The 19,536-nt window shown below is 39.1% G+C and overlaps 1 protein-coding gene across 1 annotated transcript in view; it reads right to left on the bottom strand.

The window, feature by feature from the left end:
• The window catches only part of LOC131992497 (RNA polymerase II elongation factor ELL2-like), a 32,049-nt gene that overhangs the window by 2,717 nt on the left and 9,796 nt on the right, over positions 1–19,536 (bottom strand). The window contains exons 3-11 of the mRNA XM_059358103.1: positions 13,160–13,287; positions 9,996–10,159; positions 6,653–6,897; positions 5,137–5,261; positions 4,517–4,619; positions 2,946–3,429; positions 2,396–2,447; positions 1,055–1,226; positions 875–919 (exon numbers count right to left, since the gene is read on the bottom strand). Of these exons, the coding sequence (XP_059214086.1) occupies positions 875–919; positions 1,055–1,226; positions 2,396–2,447; positions 2,946–3,429; positions 4,517–4,619; positions 5,137–5,261; positions 6,653–6,897; positions 9,996–10,159; positions 13,160–13,287 (1,518 nt within the window). The remainder of the gene's footprint in view (positions 1–874; positions 920–1,054; positions 1,227–2,395; positions 2,448–2,945; positions 3,430–4,516; positions 4,620–5,136; positions 5,262–6,652; positions 6,898–9,995; positions 10,160–13,159; positions 13,288–19,536) is intronic.

Below are 19,536 nucleotides of genomic sequence, written 5' to 3'. Positions count from 1 at the left end.
CGTTATAAAAAAAAATGTTTTCACACTTGCAAAATAATTTGTCTTTATTCTCAACCAGCAAAAAAACAGTTGTGGATAAGACCGGAGGATAGGAAATATCTGAATTCAGGACAATTGCAGAATTTAAAGAAAAGGTCTACATTGCGCTACGTGATCATGATTTGAAACTTGGAGACTTGGTCCCCCTCCCTGGTTTTAAGCACAAAGTACTATGATGAATGACTTGGTTGATACTATTTGTAACCTTTTGATATGTTAATGTATTTGTTCTATGTTTTCATGAATTTGTGTTATTGTCTCGAACTCCAAAGCTGCTGTCTATGCCGGGTCTCCTGCCACAAAGCGTCACAGCCATAACGCACAATATTAGTCCAAATATTCTGATTTCACTTATATTGTCACGTATACTGTATAATGTTGTGATTATCTTAAATTGAACATGCTTGTATAGCTGAATATTTAATAGTTTGATGGACCTGCCTACTTTACATAAGGTTACTTTTCATAAAACTACCTTGAATTTACTTTGACCTCTTTCAAGTCCATTGTCTGCAACTTGAAAGTCCAGTTACTAATACAACAGACTGTAGATCTACCGCAACATACGCTGAGCTGTGTGAGGCTCCAGCTACATGGCGCACATGACAATGAAAAAGAAAGTCTGCACCAATCAGATCTGTGTTCAGCAAGATTACGATTCATTGAAATTTTATTTTGCTGTTTTTACCATGCACTGTACTGACAGTTAGGATCTTAAAAGTTATGTGTTCCACCATTTCATAAATGTGATATGGAGCGACTGCATGAAAAAAAAGTTGTTTTCTTGTTGATTTCTTTAATTCCAACAAAATAACCATTTAAATGCTTCACTTACCTTTCGATACTTGTTGTACTTTTCTAAAATTTGGTCTTCCATTATCTAAATGATACAGAACACAAATCATTAATTTGTTTTAATATATTAATTTAGCTTCATAAAACAATACTGTAGCATTTATTACACATATGCCATGTATCAGATCACACCAGGTTGTATATAATGTACAGTATGTACCTTATATTCTTGTGTGCCAGGGGACAAGCTTTTGATCTTGGATCCTAGCTGAACAAACATGTGAGTAATAGTGGCGATCCGGGAGTGGAGGTCCTTGTATTCATCATACTCTGCACAGAAATCCTCCTGGTATGTCTTCCGCTGCTCCAAACTCATAATGGTGCTGTATGTGCTACAAAGACACACAAAGACATTGCATTTTAATTTACATTATTAATGTTCACAAATAACAGGGCCATTTCCTCAAATTCTATTTTGTGTAGTACCTCTTTTGGACACAAGAGAGCAGCATAAGGATACAGATGGGGATAAATATACTTATTCAGCACCACTGGAGACAATTACATATTATATGTTTTAGTAGAATCAATTATTTACGTTTACAACAGCAATAAATAAAAAGAAGACAAGTAATGTCAGTCTGCTATCATGTAACAGGACTGATCACTATAAGTTCTGACAGCTGAAGATAATTCCTCTTGTGGATAGCAAACATCCAGCTGTCTGTTTCAATCACATATTTTAATAGCAAACGTATCTAGAATGCGTTAAAAGTGAAACAGTGACATAATCTCCCCATCATGTATTTGAGAACAATGGGAAAATTATCTATTGGCCCTGCTGTCAGATGAGAAATGGGTTGGGCTCTTTATAGACTCAATTTCTTTTCTATACTCTCTATAACATGCCTTAATACAGTGCCAACTCAGCTACACTTCTTAAAAGCTGAACTTGGGAGAATATTCCCAAACCTAAGCCCTATATGTCACAACAGGCCCGGGGACCATCTACTGTATGTTGTGGTCTTGATCAAATCGTTTCCCTTTTTTGACACAATTTCCAAGAATTATGGCTATAATATAATGCAATCTCCTAAAATTGCTATTTTTGGTATATTTGACAGATAATTCTTATCTCCTTACTCACTTACAAAAAGATTATTTCCTTTTCCTTCCGATGCCAAATTCTATTTAAAAAAGAAGGATGTAACTCCTCCATTACACAACGATTGGATCTAAGTTGTAATCCACAAAATCAAGCCGGAAAAAAATCAGATGCACTCTTAATGGTTCCATTAAGAGATTTTTTATTACTACACTATGGGACTAGTCTTCCTGGACTGAATTTATAAAATTTACACACTACAGCAGGTCAGTCCTATGTTTATCCCCGTATGCTTAACACATCAGTCAGTTTTTAATATTTTTGATTTTGTTTATTTATTTCCTATAGATAATAGCTTATGTTCACGTTTTGTCTGATCAATTAGAAATAAAGCATTCAAAATTACACTATGCCAGGTTATCAAAACAAAATTATAATAAAAATGTTTACACTCACAGCACATAATCCGGCTTTTCCTCAGAGGCCACAGCATTTGTGATGTCAGGATCTGGAATAAAAACACAGGATAGAGAAAAAAACATTAGCGCCAGTTGAGTCAAAACAGTCATGTTAAGCAATGTGTTTTTGTTTTTCAAAACACATCGCAGTGTGTGTGTGTGTGTGTGTGTGTGTGTGTGTGTCTGCCTCTGTGCAGACTAACTAAGAGCTTGTGGGTATCAGGAGACATGTCAGCTTAGAGACGCAAAGCACTGCTTGGGCTGTTGTTGAGTCCATCAGCCACATAACACACTGAGGACTCAAGAGAATGGGCTTAAGGGAGCAAACACAGCCATGCTTATGAGATAATATTGTATAAATGCACCAGTGGGCTCAGAGAGACCTCACACACAAACACCATTGGTCATCAGCTCAGACGCTCTGGTTAACCTGTTACTTTGTAGGCAGCTGTAAGGAAGAAACAACAGTTCAACAGTGCTTTGGAGATAGGCCCCCTGCCATATCATAGATATATCATAGATAAATATTGACCAAAAAAGTGCCTTACTATCAAGTTTGTCCATGTTCTGCTTGAGATCAGGGCTGGTTTCCAACCATTCACTGCCCTTGCTGTCTTTTAACCACTCCCGCTCCTTGTCTTTGTGCTTTTTAGATTTCTTCTTCTTGTGCTGGCTGTTGGTGAGCTGCTGGTGAGTGCAGTCAGAGTCAACCTGTGGTGGCTGGCAGCTGCTTACTTTGGGTTCTTGCTCTCTGCTCTCTGAGACAGGTGTGTCAGAGGTGCTAGACAGTTTGTGCATTAGAGGAAAGCCACTGTGGCCCCCTGGTAAGCCATTTTGGTTACCACTATGGTTACTTGTCCGTTGAAACTCAGTCTTTGTGTGGAAATTGAGGTTGAGGGTAGGAGCTGCACTGTCATGAACTTTATTATTTAAGAGTCCGTTTACTGTGGGCTGCTGCTGCAACCTCTGGTCCGCAAGTTTCTGTCTCTTAACAGCGAGCCTTTCCAACGAGTCAAAAGGCACGGGACGTTTCTGGGAAAGGAAGAAGAAAAAGACAGAAACCTCAATATTTTCGAACAAAACCACAAAACAACCTGCAACTTAATTTGTTAATCTGATGTCAAACTGACTGTGAAATGACATCTAAAATACCCTTTACATTAACTGACTTCATCTTTACAGAGTCAGCAATCAACAAAATCCAAAGAGCCAAAATAGTGTTCAATATCTTATTATATTGTATCCTTATTCTATTGTATATAATTTCCATATTTAACTATAAAGCAAGGAATATATGTGTCTGTGATTGAGTCAAATAGCTGTTATTCTGGGGACCGAAGGGTCAACAATGTTGAATGTGTTGCAATTCTGCCAGATGGTGGCGCTATAACAGCAAGCTTTACATTTTGGTCTTAACCAAATTTATGAACTTTCAGTGTCAGTAACATTTTTTACTGGATTTTGTGGGTCCACTCAAATTTATCAATGTCATTTTGAAACGTGTCCAAAGCAGTTCGAATTTTGACGTTCCATACATTTATGCAACCACGATTGGTGGAGTTGAGGATATGATGTATGAGTGATCATGACAAATTTCCTGCTATTTGGATAATAGGTGGCCCTGCAGCAGCAGCAACTAAACAATAGAGGATGGAATGTGTCTGTCTTTCTGGGTATGTATGACTGTCTTTCTCAGAATTTTAAGTAATCTGATTGACTTTCCACTTATCAAGTGTATCTCAGAGGATTGTGCAATAGTGCACTACTGAGTGTGCATTAGTTTCTCAAAAACACAAGCAGCCATAGTAAAGTTCTCAACAACACTAAACGTTGCCCAGCTCTAAATGGGCATGTGTTACAAATGGCAACATCCAAAATAGGTACTACACTGATATACCCTCACCGGCCACTTTATTAGGTACACCTGTGCAACTGCTTGTTATATATAAGTAAAATATATATCTCATCAGCCAATCACATAGCAGCAATTCAATGCATTTAAGCATGTAGACATGAAGAGGAGGTGATGAAGTTCAATGCGAGCATCAGAATGTGGAAAAAAGGTGATTTAAGTGACTTTGAACATGGCATGGTATCAATAAATATAATGTTCATTTACCACTGCAGGATTTTTTGCTGTGCTGTGATGTAATGTTGTATCCTCTGAGGTCTTCAAGGTCTGAAGATTTCTTGATTGGTGGTTAATGTGTGGCTGCAACTTTCTGTTTAAGAGAAAGGAAGGAAATGACAATATAAACATACACACATACATACATTCATACATACACAAATGAAATACTAATGTGGTATTAAGAAAGATTAAACTTTAACTGGAATCACTGATCACTGCAGTCATTTGGAATCCCAGGTGAACAAATAAAGTTAAGCATGAAAATGAAACAGATTGTTGATTAGCACTTGTACATAAATGTGTGGGACTGAGTGGAGGAGACGTGGAAGATAGAAAGAGAGGACAGATTTAAAAAAGTACCTCGAGCTGTGAAAAAAACCTGTTAAAAAGCAGTTTAAAAAAAGAAAAGTTTTTATGTCCAATTAAGATTTTGTTGGCAACAATAAACACCAAAAATTACACCTGAACATACTAAAAAGTAAAGAGGCACTTGTTTGTGCACCCAAAGTAATAAAAATAGGCTGTGTGATCTGAGGCATTAAATGATCAGTTTACTGTAACAACAGAGAAGACATGTCTGTTTGGTTCAGCTTGAATCCCTGACTCACCTGGCCAGCAGCCTGCTGATCGACTGCCTCTCCTCCTCACTGTAGGTGGGCCAGTCCCTCTGCACGTGTTTGTAGAAGTCATCCCTCAGCAGGTAGCTGCTGTCTTTAGGATTCACTTTTGCTACCTAAAATACAATATATCACATGTTACTTTGTAGTCCCATAAAAAGCTTTTATCACTTTTCATCACTTTGTGTGATGAAATATTTAAAATCTGTTGCTTTGATGTGAATTAATGTCCTAAATTATGAAGAATAACCTGGGATCTGTCAAAATCTGGATCAGAGGGTGGCACTGGGAAGGAGCAAAGGATGGGTCTAACTGAGAACTCGAGGACACTGCTACTGGTAGCGACTTGTCAATTGCAAGGTAGCCATGTTATGAAACAGGAGTGTCAAACTGAATGATGACAGACCATGTGGCTGCAGGTTTTTGTTCATACCAAGCAGGAGCACACCTGACCAACAAATCAACTCAGTGAAGACAGTTCAGGTGATTGAATGATTTGAATCAAGCGTGCTCTAGCTTGGTTGCCCCTTGTTCCAAACTTGTGGTATCAGGATAAATATTCAGCCACAATTACAGAAACCATAGTTCTGTCTTTATTTATTTTTTTAAAAACCAACAGAATGTTAACAGTAATAAGTGAGTCAAACACTGTTTCTAACTGGAGTTATGGATGTGCTAAAAGTGGCACATCTACATTCCTGAAAAGCAAAAGCCTTTTTCTGAGATTCTGTTCCCATCTGAGAGTCTCAGGTTTTAACCTCCTCTCTAATCTCATCAGACTGACTTTCTCAGAGGACATCTATCTTTCTGGGGCCTCCTGACAGAGCGGCCCGCCCCTCTGCAAACACAATCTCTGCAGAGACAATTACAGCATCGACCTAATTACATACATGCACGGACACAAAAAACCCACATGCGTGCACACACATCAACAAGCACACGGGCAGTAAATACACAGACGGGCGCACACAAACACACACATATGCTGACTGCAAACATAATTTAGGAATTACTCAAAAATGTATACAGGAAAGTCACAAAATAAATGTTTCTAAATTAGATCAAAAGTTGAATTAAAGCACAGCTGGCTCCTGGTTTCTTTCAGTGTACAATTATATGTTAGCTAGCTGGAACACAGATCTCTACTTTTCAGTTCCTGGGTCACAAAATAGTCATATTCAACCCTGATAAAATGCAAAAAGGTAGCCCCTTTTTATGGTCATTGTTTTGAATAAAAAGGTGTTTTTAATTGTGTGAAATGCGTTTTACAATGTGTAAATGGCAGGCTGCAATACTTAAGTGTTTATTTATGTCATATACAATGGAAAATGTTTAGGTCAAATTTGCTTGCGTGCAAACACGAGGCAAAATGTTTTTTTCAGACATGTACAAGAGTGTTTAGGACACGTCTGTGTGCAAACCAATTATGAGTGTGTGTAAGTGTTTATATACGTTTATATATATATATATGTGCATGAATGCATGCACACAAATTATTTTTGTGTACCTCCTCCAGGATGGCACCCAGCTCAGCCTTGTCCTTGGGGCCGGCTCGTTCTCTTTCCAGCCACAGCAGCAGCTCTGGTTTCCTGTAGGGTTTGAGAGCGAGGAGGTGGATGATGCGCTCCCTCAAGGGCTTCTGGGTCGGGGCGGCCATACTGCCGTTCCTTCGGTTATTGGTAGACTGCTTAGAGAAGCTGCTGTCTGATGCAGAAAGAGGGGCTGGTTTCTTGTGGAACTTCACACATTTACCTGAACACACAACAAAGTAGATTTATGCGTAAGTAATACTCATTTATGCAATGTAATTCTTAGTTGTAAATAACACACAAATCAGGAAAAGAAATTGCTGCGATGCCCTTTACATTCAAAACAATTCTTCTCTTTGAAATATGTCTCAGTAAGTCACAAGAAATTAAATCTTGGGAATGCTTTGACATTTAGAGAGACCTAAATTCTTGTTGATTTGTAAACACAACTTCACTGAAATATGTCATGCAAGCATAACATTTTTTGTTGGAGATCAAACAAAAGCAGAGATGTAACAAACAAGAGTTAGAGGCAGCCAGATTTTACAACTCTCACCTCTGCTTTTACCTGTTCAACATGTGTACATGCCCTCTGGCCTGCACTGTCTCAACACAGTACTTGTTGACTAATGGGGTTACTTTCATTCAAATCTCCTCTGCTAACCTTTATCTGTAGCTCACATGTGCATGTCTGCCTGCAGGTATTTGTCTTCAAATGTTAGCCCCCCCATTGATCATTGCTTACATCTCTGCTGCAGACAGACAGGGCAGTGAAAGCCATCTCTCTGTGCTAATCCCATTACAGGTTAATCTGTGCTTTGAAGGTCAGAGTGGGGGCAGAGGTACATGAAAAGAAGGCTTTCCTTTCAACCACAAAGTATGCCCTGCCAAGTGATAATAACTCTTTGCATGACGTTCATTACTATATAAGCAGCTATTAACCCTGATAAAAATACACTGAGTTATGTAATAATTATGGTGTGTGATGCATGGGGTGTCAGATGCTTGGTGTATAGGTTTAGGCATGCACAGTGTTTATGAGCACCCCCTGGGGCAGAGAGGAGAATTTAACGTGCAGTTATTAAAGGTTTCCTTTTGGGTAAATATGTTGCTCAGTCATCTTCACCTGAAGACCTGATGTTACACAATCCACACAGTCTATATTTGGTCTAAACCACCCAGAGCACCAGCACTGACACGGGGCCCCAGAATCACACCACAAAGTAATGTTGCATAATGACGGCAAAGGTTGGAGAAGAGGGAAAAGAGAATAGAAAGTAGCTTGCCAGTTCATGCCTTTTTTTGTATTAATTATATGTTGTGGTAAAACTGCTGATTACGATCTGAGAAGACACAAATGCACAACACACAAAGTCTGGCAAACGCTACATGAAATTTGATGGTTGTCAACATTTATACTTTTCAGTAACAACTTGTCACCTGTGAATTTCTGCTTTTCAGTTAGTTGCAGGTAAGTAGGGCTGCATGATTTGGAAAAAAATCATTATTTTGGTTATTTTGATGGATATTGCAATTGCAATTTTAATAATTCACAACATGGGAGGTAGGGTAATATCGCAATATTTGTGAAATATTTTCAAAATGAGATTTTGTAATGTTGATATAATGACTCAGTAAGTGAAATCAAATTAAAAAAAAACTGATGGTCTGGCAAGTTCAGAAATATGATTTTACTGAAATGCAACCTCTAAAACCAGGAAAAGATAACATTATATTATATTTAGGGCCGGGACTCGATTAAAAAAATTAATCTAACTAATTAGAGGCTTCGTAATTAATTAATCGAAATTAATCGCATTTTAATCGCATATAAATATTTGACCTCAGAATAGTGAGAAGTAATTTTTTTTGACCATTGAATAATGACTGAATACATAAGCTTCTGTAACAAAAATATTGTTTATTTTTGCTCAAGTCCAACAGGCCAGTGGAATTTTTGCCATTAAGTGTAGCAATAGCATATTCAGAAATGTAGTACATTTCAGAAATTCAGGTAGCCTATAGGTAGGTAGACCTTCTGTAAACTATAATACTTTGGTTTTTAAGTAAAACACAATCCACGCTAGCTACCACACTAGCCGCTAGCTGCTATATGTTTTGCATTGAGGTGATACTTGAGGCTCGATGTGCTGCGGTGATATGTGAATTCCTTGTTGCATAGCAACACAACCATGCTCTTATCGACGCTTCCATCCGTTCGTTTTTTGTAACAAAATGTCCCATCATCCACGGGGCCAACCAAAGCGTCTCATCAGCTTCTTCCTTCATGTTCACTGTGGTTTGTTGTTCTCTGAACTCATGAACGCTAGTTGGTGCTCCAGTATAATCGGTCCGCCTGAAACTCATCCAGTGAGAAACGTTCCGCGGTGCAAAAATAAGTGCGATTAAAGTGTCTCAATTTTTTTTAACACGTTAATTTTTGTGTAATTCATTAATCTTAATTAACGCATTAAAGTCCCGGCCCTAATTATACTATACAAAATCAAAGACTATCTATTTTCATATCACGATATCGATACAATAATAATATGCCAACACCTAATAGGAGGGAATGATAATTTCTGCATAAGTATTCTTTATTCAGATAGATATTTTAACACATATTGTGACTTGACAGAGAATAACAGAGACATTTCAGCACAAACTTTTGTCACCACACACTGCAGGAGAATTAAGTTGCGGCTGGAGAAATAAACTAGCTACAGCCCGATGGAGGGCCAAGTTTTAGAGACACCTCGCCCCAATGACTTCTTCCAAAATACTTCACTTTTCATCAGTATAAATAGGAAGAACCTGGCTTTGAATCTTTGAAATGGCTTTTCTCTTCTGATGTGATGGTTAAAGACTTTGACCAATACTGAACTTTCATTTGGCATACCCTCTTTTAAAAGCCAGATGTCAGAGGACAGACTTAATAGGACTTAACAACAAACTAAAAAAAACGTACTAAATAATAAAAAATAAGACACAAATAATAAGAATGAGTGACAAAAGTGAAAAGTGAACTGAAAAGGCGGGCCACACATCTGGTTTCATTACACATTAAAATAGGAAAATATCTGTTTTTCATCTTAAAGCAATGGATACGTCAATATTTTCTCATGTGACGCAAATGCTCCCATTACTTTTATTGGTACTATTATATTTCTATTTTTGTTTTTATATGCCATCATTGTATTCACATTCAATTTGCTGATCCCTCTCTAAGCTGAAAGCTGGCCTTTCCCCATGAAGCTCTGCAGATGTATCATCCTTGGATCATCTGTTTTTGCTCCATACAGGCCTCTGGTCTGTTCTTACTTGGATGTGTGGCTCCAGGTTTGATCTCGATGGCAGAGCGACTCCAGCTGTCTTTCTCCACCTGGGACATCCTCTCACGGGTCATCTGGTAGGAGTCGTCTGTGGCACACACTGTTATCTTGTCCTGGATGATGCCTTGACCTTCCAGCTGCTCGCGGCCGTCACTGCAAAACAAAAACACAGAAGCATTGAACCACAGGGCTTTCTGCTGGCTGTACAGTAAACACTGTAAAGACATGGGCCTATAAGCTGTCTTAGAGTCGCATACCATAATGGACGCCATACAGAATAAAGTGGCTTTGTGGTGGAAGCTGGCTAAGACAGGTCTATGGTTACTGTATGTTATGTCACATGCTAGATATAGCTCTGCTGTCTGATGCATGTGAGAAAGACACATATCCTGGTTCAAAGAAGGACAGAGCCTGTGGAAAACCACCAGGATTAGCTTGGCTCCTGCCAGCACACTTGCAAAACCAAGTTCATCTTGGACAAAAGTAAAGCAGTTTAATACATGAACCTAGGCCGCATTAAAGCTGTAAATAAATCAGTTCTTCTCTTTATCCTTTAATAATAAAAACAAAGGACAGAGAGAGCAGGATCCTATCCTCACACTGTTGCACAGTTTGTCTTGGCTCCAGAAGCTGACTGGAGCCAGAGCAAGTTTTGAGTTCAGACCACAGTTAGCCATCTGGCAGCAGGAGTCCGCAACAGAGAATAACCCTCAGTTTCCAAGCATATCCACTCCATAAACAAGGCATCACAGGTCTCAGTAATGAGAGGGTCAGTCCAGACATATACAGGAAATTACAATTGCCCCATCCTGTGTACAGCAAGCAGTGTGCTAACTGTTTCTCACGATGCCTTCAGGGACGTGGGCACACAGACAGCTAAAAGCCTGATGCCCTATGAGGATGACAAACAGTATCTTCTGGGGTCACATGTGTCAAGACCAGTGGATTAGATCACTTGCTTCTAAAATTCTCGTGGTGTTTGCAGGAAATATTTGCCTTTGCAGATCTATGAGAAAAAAAAGATTTCTGGATGTTTCCCCTGAAGCTTAAAAGCCAACGCAATCTGCGTCCTTTTCAAATGGAAAGGCCAACTCATCCGTTAGCCAAGGCCAGTAACGTAGGATACCACAGTAAGCTAATAAATAAGGTGATGAATAATGTGAACACGAGCACTAGCTGAGTCAGTGTTACCTGTGCCAAGTTTAGAAATCACGGCACAGAAGCTAAGCATTATCCTGTTGTGGATGGCTCAATAGTAACCTATCAGATCAGTAGTGGACCAGCAACTCCTGTGTTCTGTCAAGAAAAAAAAATTCCGGGATTTTGCAACCCTTTTACCTTGTTGTCAAAGTTGGAAACATTCCACGGGAATTAACAGGAATTTATGGGAATTAACAGGAATTTTGGGGTATAAACGGGAATAGAAGTGAATTTACAAAATTGAAGGTTGGCCTCTTAACAGGGAACTTAAATATAGTTGGGGAAAATATATTTTAGAATAATCTTGACTAAAACAACCAGTTTTATGCAAGTCCACTTGAATATCTGCTATTCCTCAATCACATGCACACAGCACACTGATCGCACATGCACTGTACATTCGTCCATCACATGGGAAGAGAACCCTGGACCACACTTTTGAGCCCAGAGCACAAGACTAAAGAGAGCAAACAAAATTATGTATTGTTCTAGGCCACCCAGGGAAGTAGCATCTCTATGGGGTCTATGGAGAATTAGCTTATGGGATTTTTTGATTTTTTTCATTGGATTTTGGATCGTTGCAGAAAATAAGCTCTGTGGCAAATACATGTTTCTGATGCTTATGCATTTTGTTCAGCAGGATAATCTTCATAAATGAACACCACTTATGTTATATTTGAAGTGTTAATGCAGCTGACAGAAGTAAAAGGCTAACCTTATGCTTTATGGTCGCATGACTTGAACGTCACAGCCGTGGTCTCTGACAAGCTAACTAGCAGTTTTGACAAGCTAGCTAATTTATAGCATAATAAAATTGTTTATTTACATAATTTACAATCTACAAGAGTTTGCAAGAGCACTGAAAAACACGACTAGAGGCTGTGAGGCAAACTAGTGAGAGTTCCCATCCATGTCCGGTGTGATGAAGTTTAATGTCCCCGACAACCACTGTTTGTTAGCAACCGCCTTTTTAAGGACATGTAAAAACTTAGAAATTCACAAGTGGGGGTATTTGCTCACGTATTTCATCTCTTACAACAAAACCCGAACACCTCTTCAGCTTGTGTTAACCACAAACCTTATTTCGGGCATCTACACAAGAAAAACAATTCAAAAATCCTCACTGAGTTTTAGAGGATAGACTAAAATGCTACCTTACTTCCAGGTTTCAGAACTCATTCCTGTGGCGCCCTATAGAAGCCACACATTTAAACCCATGGACTACAGAAAGTAAAGTAAGTTTTGCTGATATTGTGGGGTAAATAAATGGAGAGGGTATCTTTTCATTTAACATTTTGACATTTAACATGTGTAATGTTTAACTCAACATTCATGTTTTTGTCGTTTAATGAAAAGGAATATTTCTAAAATTCCTGGAAATTTACTGGAAATGTTCCGCCCCTTTGTAACCCTAAAAGTAAATCAGTAAGAATAACGTGAAAATAGCACATTTATTAAACTGATACTGCTGCCTTGATCTGTTATTTGGTTTGTGTCCTTGTGTGACTTTTTTAGCCTTGAATATGAGTTAACGTGGCATCCACAGCAGTACAGTGCTCAGCTTCCAGCCAGTAGCGTGACTCTCCTTCTCCAAACTGGTAGCATGCTGAAGGCATTTGATACCGTACACCACACACTGGTTCTGGATAAGATATACATGTAGCAACGTCACCATCCAGAAACCTACATCCGGTAAGTTTAGAAAAAGTTTTTAAAAATAGCATTTTAATGCTACGACATACATACTTTGACCAAAATGTGAATGTTTGATTATGCAACACTACTTGGAAGCTACAGAAAGAAAACCCACTGTTCAAGACAGCACTGTGAATCAGGAAAAAGTAGGGGAACATTTTCAGAAGAAACTAATTAAATAGTAGGCTACTTGATTTGCACTTTAATTTAAGTCATAAAGTATGCTACAACAGTACGATATGCTGATTAACTCCATACCTTGAAACATATTGATGGATGCAGTCAAAGCTGGCTTGAGGTTGGTCTTTGCTGTCACTGGATAAGTAGAAGGAGAAGACGCGGAGAGCAGAAGGTGACTCTGGTGTGGGAGCTGGGATCTTGACGTACTACACGGAAAAACAGAAAATGGTCAGTTTCACTAAAAACACACAGGGCAACAAACATATAGGCAGATGATCTGTAAAAAAAAAAACAGTAAAGTAAGCCATATGCCAGGTTTTCCTGTCTGCTTTCCTGTTTGTAAGACTCTTGTCTCTATAATCAGGTTGTGTGTATATGTGTCCACACTGAAGATAATGGTTATATTGTTTCACAGCCCTGGTACTAGACAGTTATTTTAACTTGCCAGTGTTTTCATAAGACCTCTTGAGTTCATGGATCTTTTATTATCTTTCAAACTGTCAACTTATTGTCGTGAAAAGCAATTATCTACTCAGCAGATTTAAGGAGTCAAACTCTGCTGCCAAATGCATTGTGCCAAGAGCACAGGGCCATCCAAACTCAAGGTTTGTGCAATCAACATAATTCAACTCAAAGTTTTTTTCTTAACAGCCCACTGCAGAGACAAATGTAGTTTAAAGGTCCTAAATAAATAGTTTATCCTAAAATAACACAAAAAATCTAAAAGCCTGCTAGTACTTGATGCTGCACTGTTGAATGGGACAGACTGCAAAGAGATAACTTAAAATTTTAAGTTTGGCTTGTTTGCGTGATCATTTGTTTTTGAATTTAAATTTGAATGTATAGAGCCCTACCAATAGTTGGGCTTTCAAACACGTAGCTTGTAAAAAAAAAGAAAAGAAAAACATGATGTGGCCATTAAAATTGAATTAATTTATCCTCCATAAAAGTACTCAACAAATTCAATGACTGTAGAAGTAGATTATGAGAAGTTTCCAAAAAGATCTCTACAGAGCATGGATGTGCTCTGTGATTTTTTCTACAGCAATCTGACATCATCATCATATGTAGAGATTCCTTGGGTGGAAAGTTTGGTCTGGTCTGTAACATATGAGAAAGTTGGTTTCACCAACACATTAGCCTCCTTTTGCTGAGGAACAAAACCTAAAGAGAACTTTCGACACGGTGCTGCCATGTAATTTATACTCTACGTCATTTAAAAAACATAAAATCCCCTTATTGTTTGTTCATCAATCAAAGACGAGCACTGTCTGATAAATGCTCCTCAGAGGTCGGGAAAAGCATATTAAATCCAGATGACACGCATGTGAGCCTTCTGTCAGAGTTCAGGAAGAAGTACACACATGATGTGATCATTGTCACTGGAGAAAATCTGGGAAATAATTAGAACTTAGTACCACAGTTTTGACTACAAAGCACTTGGTTTGTAATGTATGAACTGTGTAGAAAATATTCCAATAAAATCTCATACATTTGTTGGAAAAAACTAATGGCAATCCAAGCATTGTGCATCTTGTTTTCATCGCATATCAACGCAGACTTGCAGGTGTAAATACCGACACACACACACACACACACACACACACACACACACACACACACACACACACACACACACACACACACACACACACACACACACACACACACACACACACACACACACACACACACACACACACACACACACACACACACACACACACACACACACACACACACACACACACACACACACACACACACACACACACACACACACACACAGGATCTAGAGTGAGACTTTGTGCCGCTCTGTAACTTTAAATAAATCTCCTTGGGTAAACAGTGTTTTTAAGAGTCCGCTCCACTGAGGCGTCCATGAGATCTCCTGGCAGACTCAGTGGAGCGCAGCAGAGCCAAGGCTGCAACCTCCGGGGCACACAAATGCACACACGAACACACACAGAGACATATAATAACAGATGAGGAAAAATGAGGATCAGAAAAAAAAGGAAGAATCTGCTCTGATTTGACCACTAAAAAAGATGTAATTGCACGCTTGTGAAAGGACAATTCTGAAATACTGCACTTCTTCTCTGGTGTTTTCATTTAGCTTTATGGGAAATTTGCAGCACTACACTACCGAGGCACTACAGGCGTTTCTGGGGGCACATGAGGACCTGCAGTTTATCGAGTAAGTGAGTTAAATCTCAAAAGTAAAAAGGTCCCCGTGAAGAGGAGATCCACACTGTCATCACAAGTATTCTTCACTGCCTCCTAACTGTGGCGGTGAGGTCAGCAGTTTCCCAGCAATCCCATTCTTCATGCTGCGGGCAGCTGTGCCATCTTTTTGGGGGTTGGTGGCAGCTTTAAGCGTTATCACGGGGGATTTCCTCTACTTTCTCCTGTTGTGTCCCTCTTCTCCCACATGATGCCAAACCACTCAGTCAACCAAGTCCACCTATATGTGATTCAGGCATACATGACCTCAAATTGACTTCATAAAGTACATTTAATATTCAGTGTAAAACAGTTGAATAATTAAAACACATTAGGATGTTTTTTTCAATACAGTGCAGTTTAAATTAAGCACAAGGCTCTAAAATGGAAGGTATTTATTTATACCATGTGCAGTATCAATATCACCACTGACTTTTCTACCATCATCAATATGTCTTTGTTAACTGCTCTCATTTACCTTGCCAGGTAAACTTGTTGCTACTTTTAGAGGTGTTGTTGAATTCCATTTCTGCTTACAAATAGTGTTTCAAAAGACTGTGAACTCGATCTCAACTAATGATTCAGTGATGGCTGCACAGCCCACATTCAGCAGGGTGGCCCTTTGCTCCTGTTATCTTTAAAAGTCACATCAGATGTTTTTACGCAAGTGTGCAACAAAGCAACACAGACGTTGGCTCTATTCTCTTATCAGCCCTGCTGCACATGTTGATACCTGTAAGCTTTCACCACAGGAATTTATACAAACTACATACAGCTGAGCACTGAAAGCACTGAAAGATACACACCAGACCAGTTTACTTTTTTTGTTGGACATAATTTATGTTTCAACATGTCTAGTTCAGGTTATGTAATATTTACCTGTGGGTATCCCTTTCATAGTGTACATTTAAAGCCTGGAGACTGATACTGGGTATACATTGTTTGTAAGAGGTCAAAAAACATGTTGTGATCACAGTGGAGAGCTCTCCAGAGGGATTACAATGAGACAATTTTGTTAACATTTTACAGGATGATAAAAGCACTTAATGAGCACTTAGTCATATCCACTAACTACGTTGTAATAAAGTTGGTTGGTGGTGATACAAACAAAGATGTTGTTATATATACAAATGTCTGCAAACTTCTTGCTCCTCTTTAATCAGTCTAAGCCATCTTACACATACAAACTTGTTAAAGTTATCTCTGATTGTGGAACCACAGAACCAGCTGATAGTGAGAGCTTCATGCACCAAGAGTTTCAGTTTGAATAAACTAACGTTTAACACAATCAATTTGCTACAAGTGCTAGAATGATTAGCCAATAAGTCAAAAAGCTGATCCACCAGAAAATTAAATTAGTAACCTCTAAAGTTGGCTTAACAACACAACTGTTTAAATGCCTAGTGTTTGGCATTTTGGCCAATGCCATCTTGTTTTTTATGTGCCATAAGTCACCACATTTGGACGAGAGAGTGTTTCTGACTGAGAACCTGAGGACATATGCACACCAGTAATCTGACTGCACCTTGTTAAGTCGCTGCTAACAAAGTTAACTTCTATATTCATGGCTACTTATACACAGTGCTATGGATACACATCACTGTACCTCTATCCTGACTGACAAGTCACCGTAGTAGTCACTTCTTAATTGCACAGTAGCCTGGCCCTAAAGCATTCCTACTTTATTGTATTTTTTAGTGGGATTATTTCCTCATTAACTTCCTGCAACCGGTGGAGTCGCCTCCTGCTGGTGGCCATTAGAAAGTATTCAGGTTTAAGGTACTTGTGGGTTCTTCTATGCAGTCTATAGAAGTGACAGCAGAGTGTTAGCATGCTAACAAGCCAGACTAACACAGAGAACATTATAAACAAACCGGTTTAACATCAGGATATTGTCATTGTAAGCATGTGCCCAGGCACAGCACCTGAGCTGCTTTAGATTACTTTTACAGTTCAGTGCTTATAAATTAGCAAGAACATAGAGACAAAAAACAAAACTAAGAGGAGGGAGAATATTGAACTTATATTAGTCAAATGGACTCAAATACGACTGAATGCTAATGTCACTCGATGTGTAGGCTACCATTTGCCATATATCCATGTTGCCTGTACAGCTTTTGTGCTGCCCCGAGATGGTCAAGAGAAATATTTAATACAGCTTTGAGTTGTTTATAAAGCAAAAATGCCAAACTGTCACTCATTCTAGCTTCTCATGTGTGAAATTGTATTGCCTTCTATGTAATATAAAACTGCAATCTCTAGGTTTTGGACTGTTGATGATTAGGTTTACCACAGCAGTCCTGTGTTACCAGTTCTACACATTTTAATCTGTTATCAAATTTAAACAAATTAAGTTATTTTTTGTGCATTTGCACCCACTTTGACCAAATAAAAAACTCTAATTTGTAAAATACAAGCATGTTATCAACTCTCCGTCTGAACCCAACACAGTTAAATCTGACTCCTGCTACCCTGCATTGGGACTCTACTGCTGTACAGAGCAGACACTTTCAGTTGATAATTGATTCCTCCGGGTACAACTGCCCTGCTTTTTGGCTGGGTTTTGTTCATACCACACTGGGAGCGTTTTGCCTGTCTAGAGGTGCAGGAGGCCACGTCGCAGCCTGATAGCTCCTATATACTACATGCTCCGTAGTGCAGCAGCAGTGAGTCGCGGGAATCAGTATTAGGAGTCAAACTTCACTTATCAAGTTCCTGGTTTAGATGGAGAGTGGACCAACATTATGATGACAGATGATATGTCAAAGTGAAAAGAAAAAGTGCCTATTTGGCAATTTTTTTCTGATTTCATTCCAATCGACCAATATCTTGTAAAATGTACAGTCCCCATCATGGCATTGCTTTTGGTGACTCTGACTGAGGTCCAATTTATGGCACCTTTATCATTCTATTATAACAATTGTTAGATGCAGGACAAATGAGAATGAGGCTGAGGTCAGTGTCCATTTGGCTGCTGTACTGAGAAAATACAATTTCCAAATGAAAGGTTCACTGTCCAGCTGGCAGATGCAGCAGTGCTTACTTTGAACAACCCAGACAGATGATGAAGCTTGCTTGTTGTGAATTCCAATTCCAGTGAAATCCAACTTTCACATTAAGTGTGATTAGCATTTCCTGGGAGGTATTGGGACAGCAGAAAGGTTAAGTATGGTTGAATAATCTGGACACTTGCCATTTCACAGGCACAGTATGGGAGCCAATCTTTACTCAAAGTTTTTTTTATTTTTAGCAACATTCGTTTTTGACAGGGCTGGAAAACCTGTGAGTTTTCACACATTCCTAATCGAGGATGCCTGGAAGAGCTGCATATGAAAAGCACTTCTAGGTGAAAATACTGTGTCGCTCAGTCAGTGAGGGGATTATTCCTCCATCTTCCTCCACAGTAACAACAATTGCAAATTTATTGACTCTGTGTTCACTGGGTTGCCGTAACAGAATCCGTTACAAATACCCAGTTATGCAACGCACTCAGGAGCCATGACTGGCATTAATCCAGTGGTGGCTGCTCGTACGACCTCTGTGGGCGGAATTCAAGACCCCCACTGTGCAAACTACAACAAGCACTCTCGTTCCCAGCCGCTGGGGCCCGCACAGAGCCCGGTGCATTCTCTGAGAGGCACACATGGCAATTCAAACACAGAGAGGCACTCTTACAAAGGCTTGGCACTTTAAGAATTCATCTGACCATGAATAATGAAATATTTATTGTCTTTCTTTCAAGTGAAATATTCAGGGAATCCGTGGGTTGTTTCTGAACTTTGTGATTCTTAAATGGAGCAAGAAATATAATGGAGAGACAAAACAAGCATAAATAAAGTTATCAAGAGATGGTTAAGAGCCAAAACACTTGCAAGCAAGAAACTGCCATAAACTTGAGATAGACTTGTGACCTCTGTAATGCTCAGTGACCTCATGGGACCAAAAGGCAAAGAGGCGAACCTTGGGATGTGTGTTTCAATACATTCTTTAAACCCAAACCATGGTCTCTGGTGCCTGATCATTTTATAATTTCACCCACAGACATGACAGTTTTATCCCTGAACCTACCTCTTCACATTCCCAATTTTCATTCCTGGTTGTTCTGTTTTTCATCCTCTGCCTTCGTCAACAGAATATATCAAGCCTTTCCCATTTTGTTCTGTGCTACATTCAGTACCATCAATCTCTCTAGGAGGCATTACTCCTGGCGTATGCCTGTGTGTCCATCTGTT

Source organism: Centropristis striata, chromosome 2 (assembly GCF_030273125.1).
Source record: "Centropristis striata isolate RG_2023a ecotype Rhode Island chromosome 2, C.striata_1.0, whole genome shotgun sequence".
In the NCBI taxonomy this organism is placed as follows: Eukaryota; Metazoa; Chordata; class Actinopteri; order Perciformes; family Serranidae; genus Centropristis; species Centropristis striata.
The sequence above is the reverse complement of the archived record's forward strand: the minus strand, read 5'-3'. Positions and strand labels throughout refer to the sequence as shown.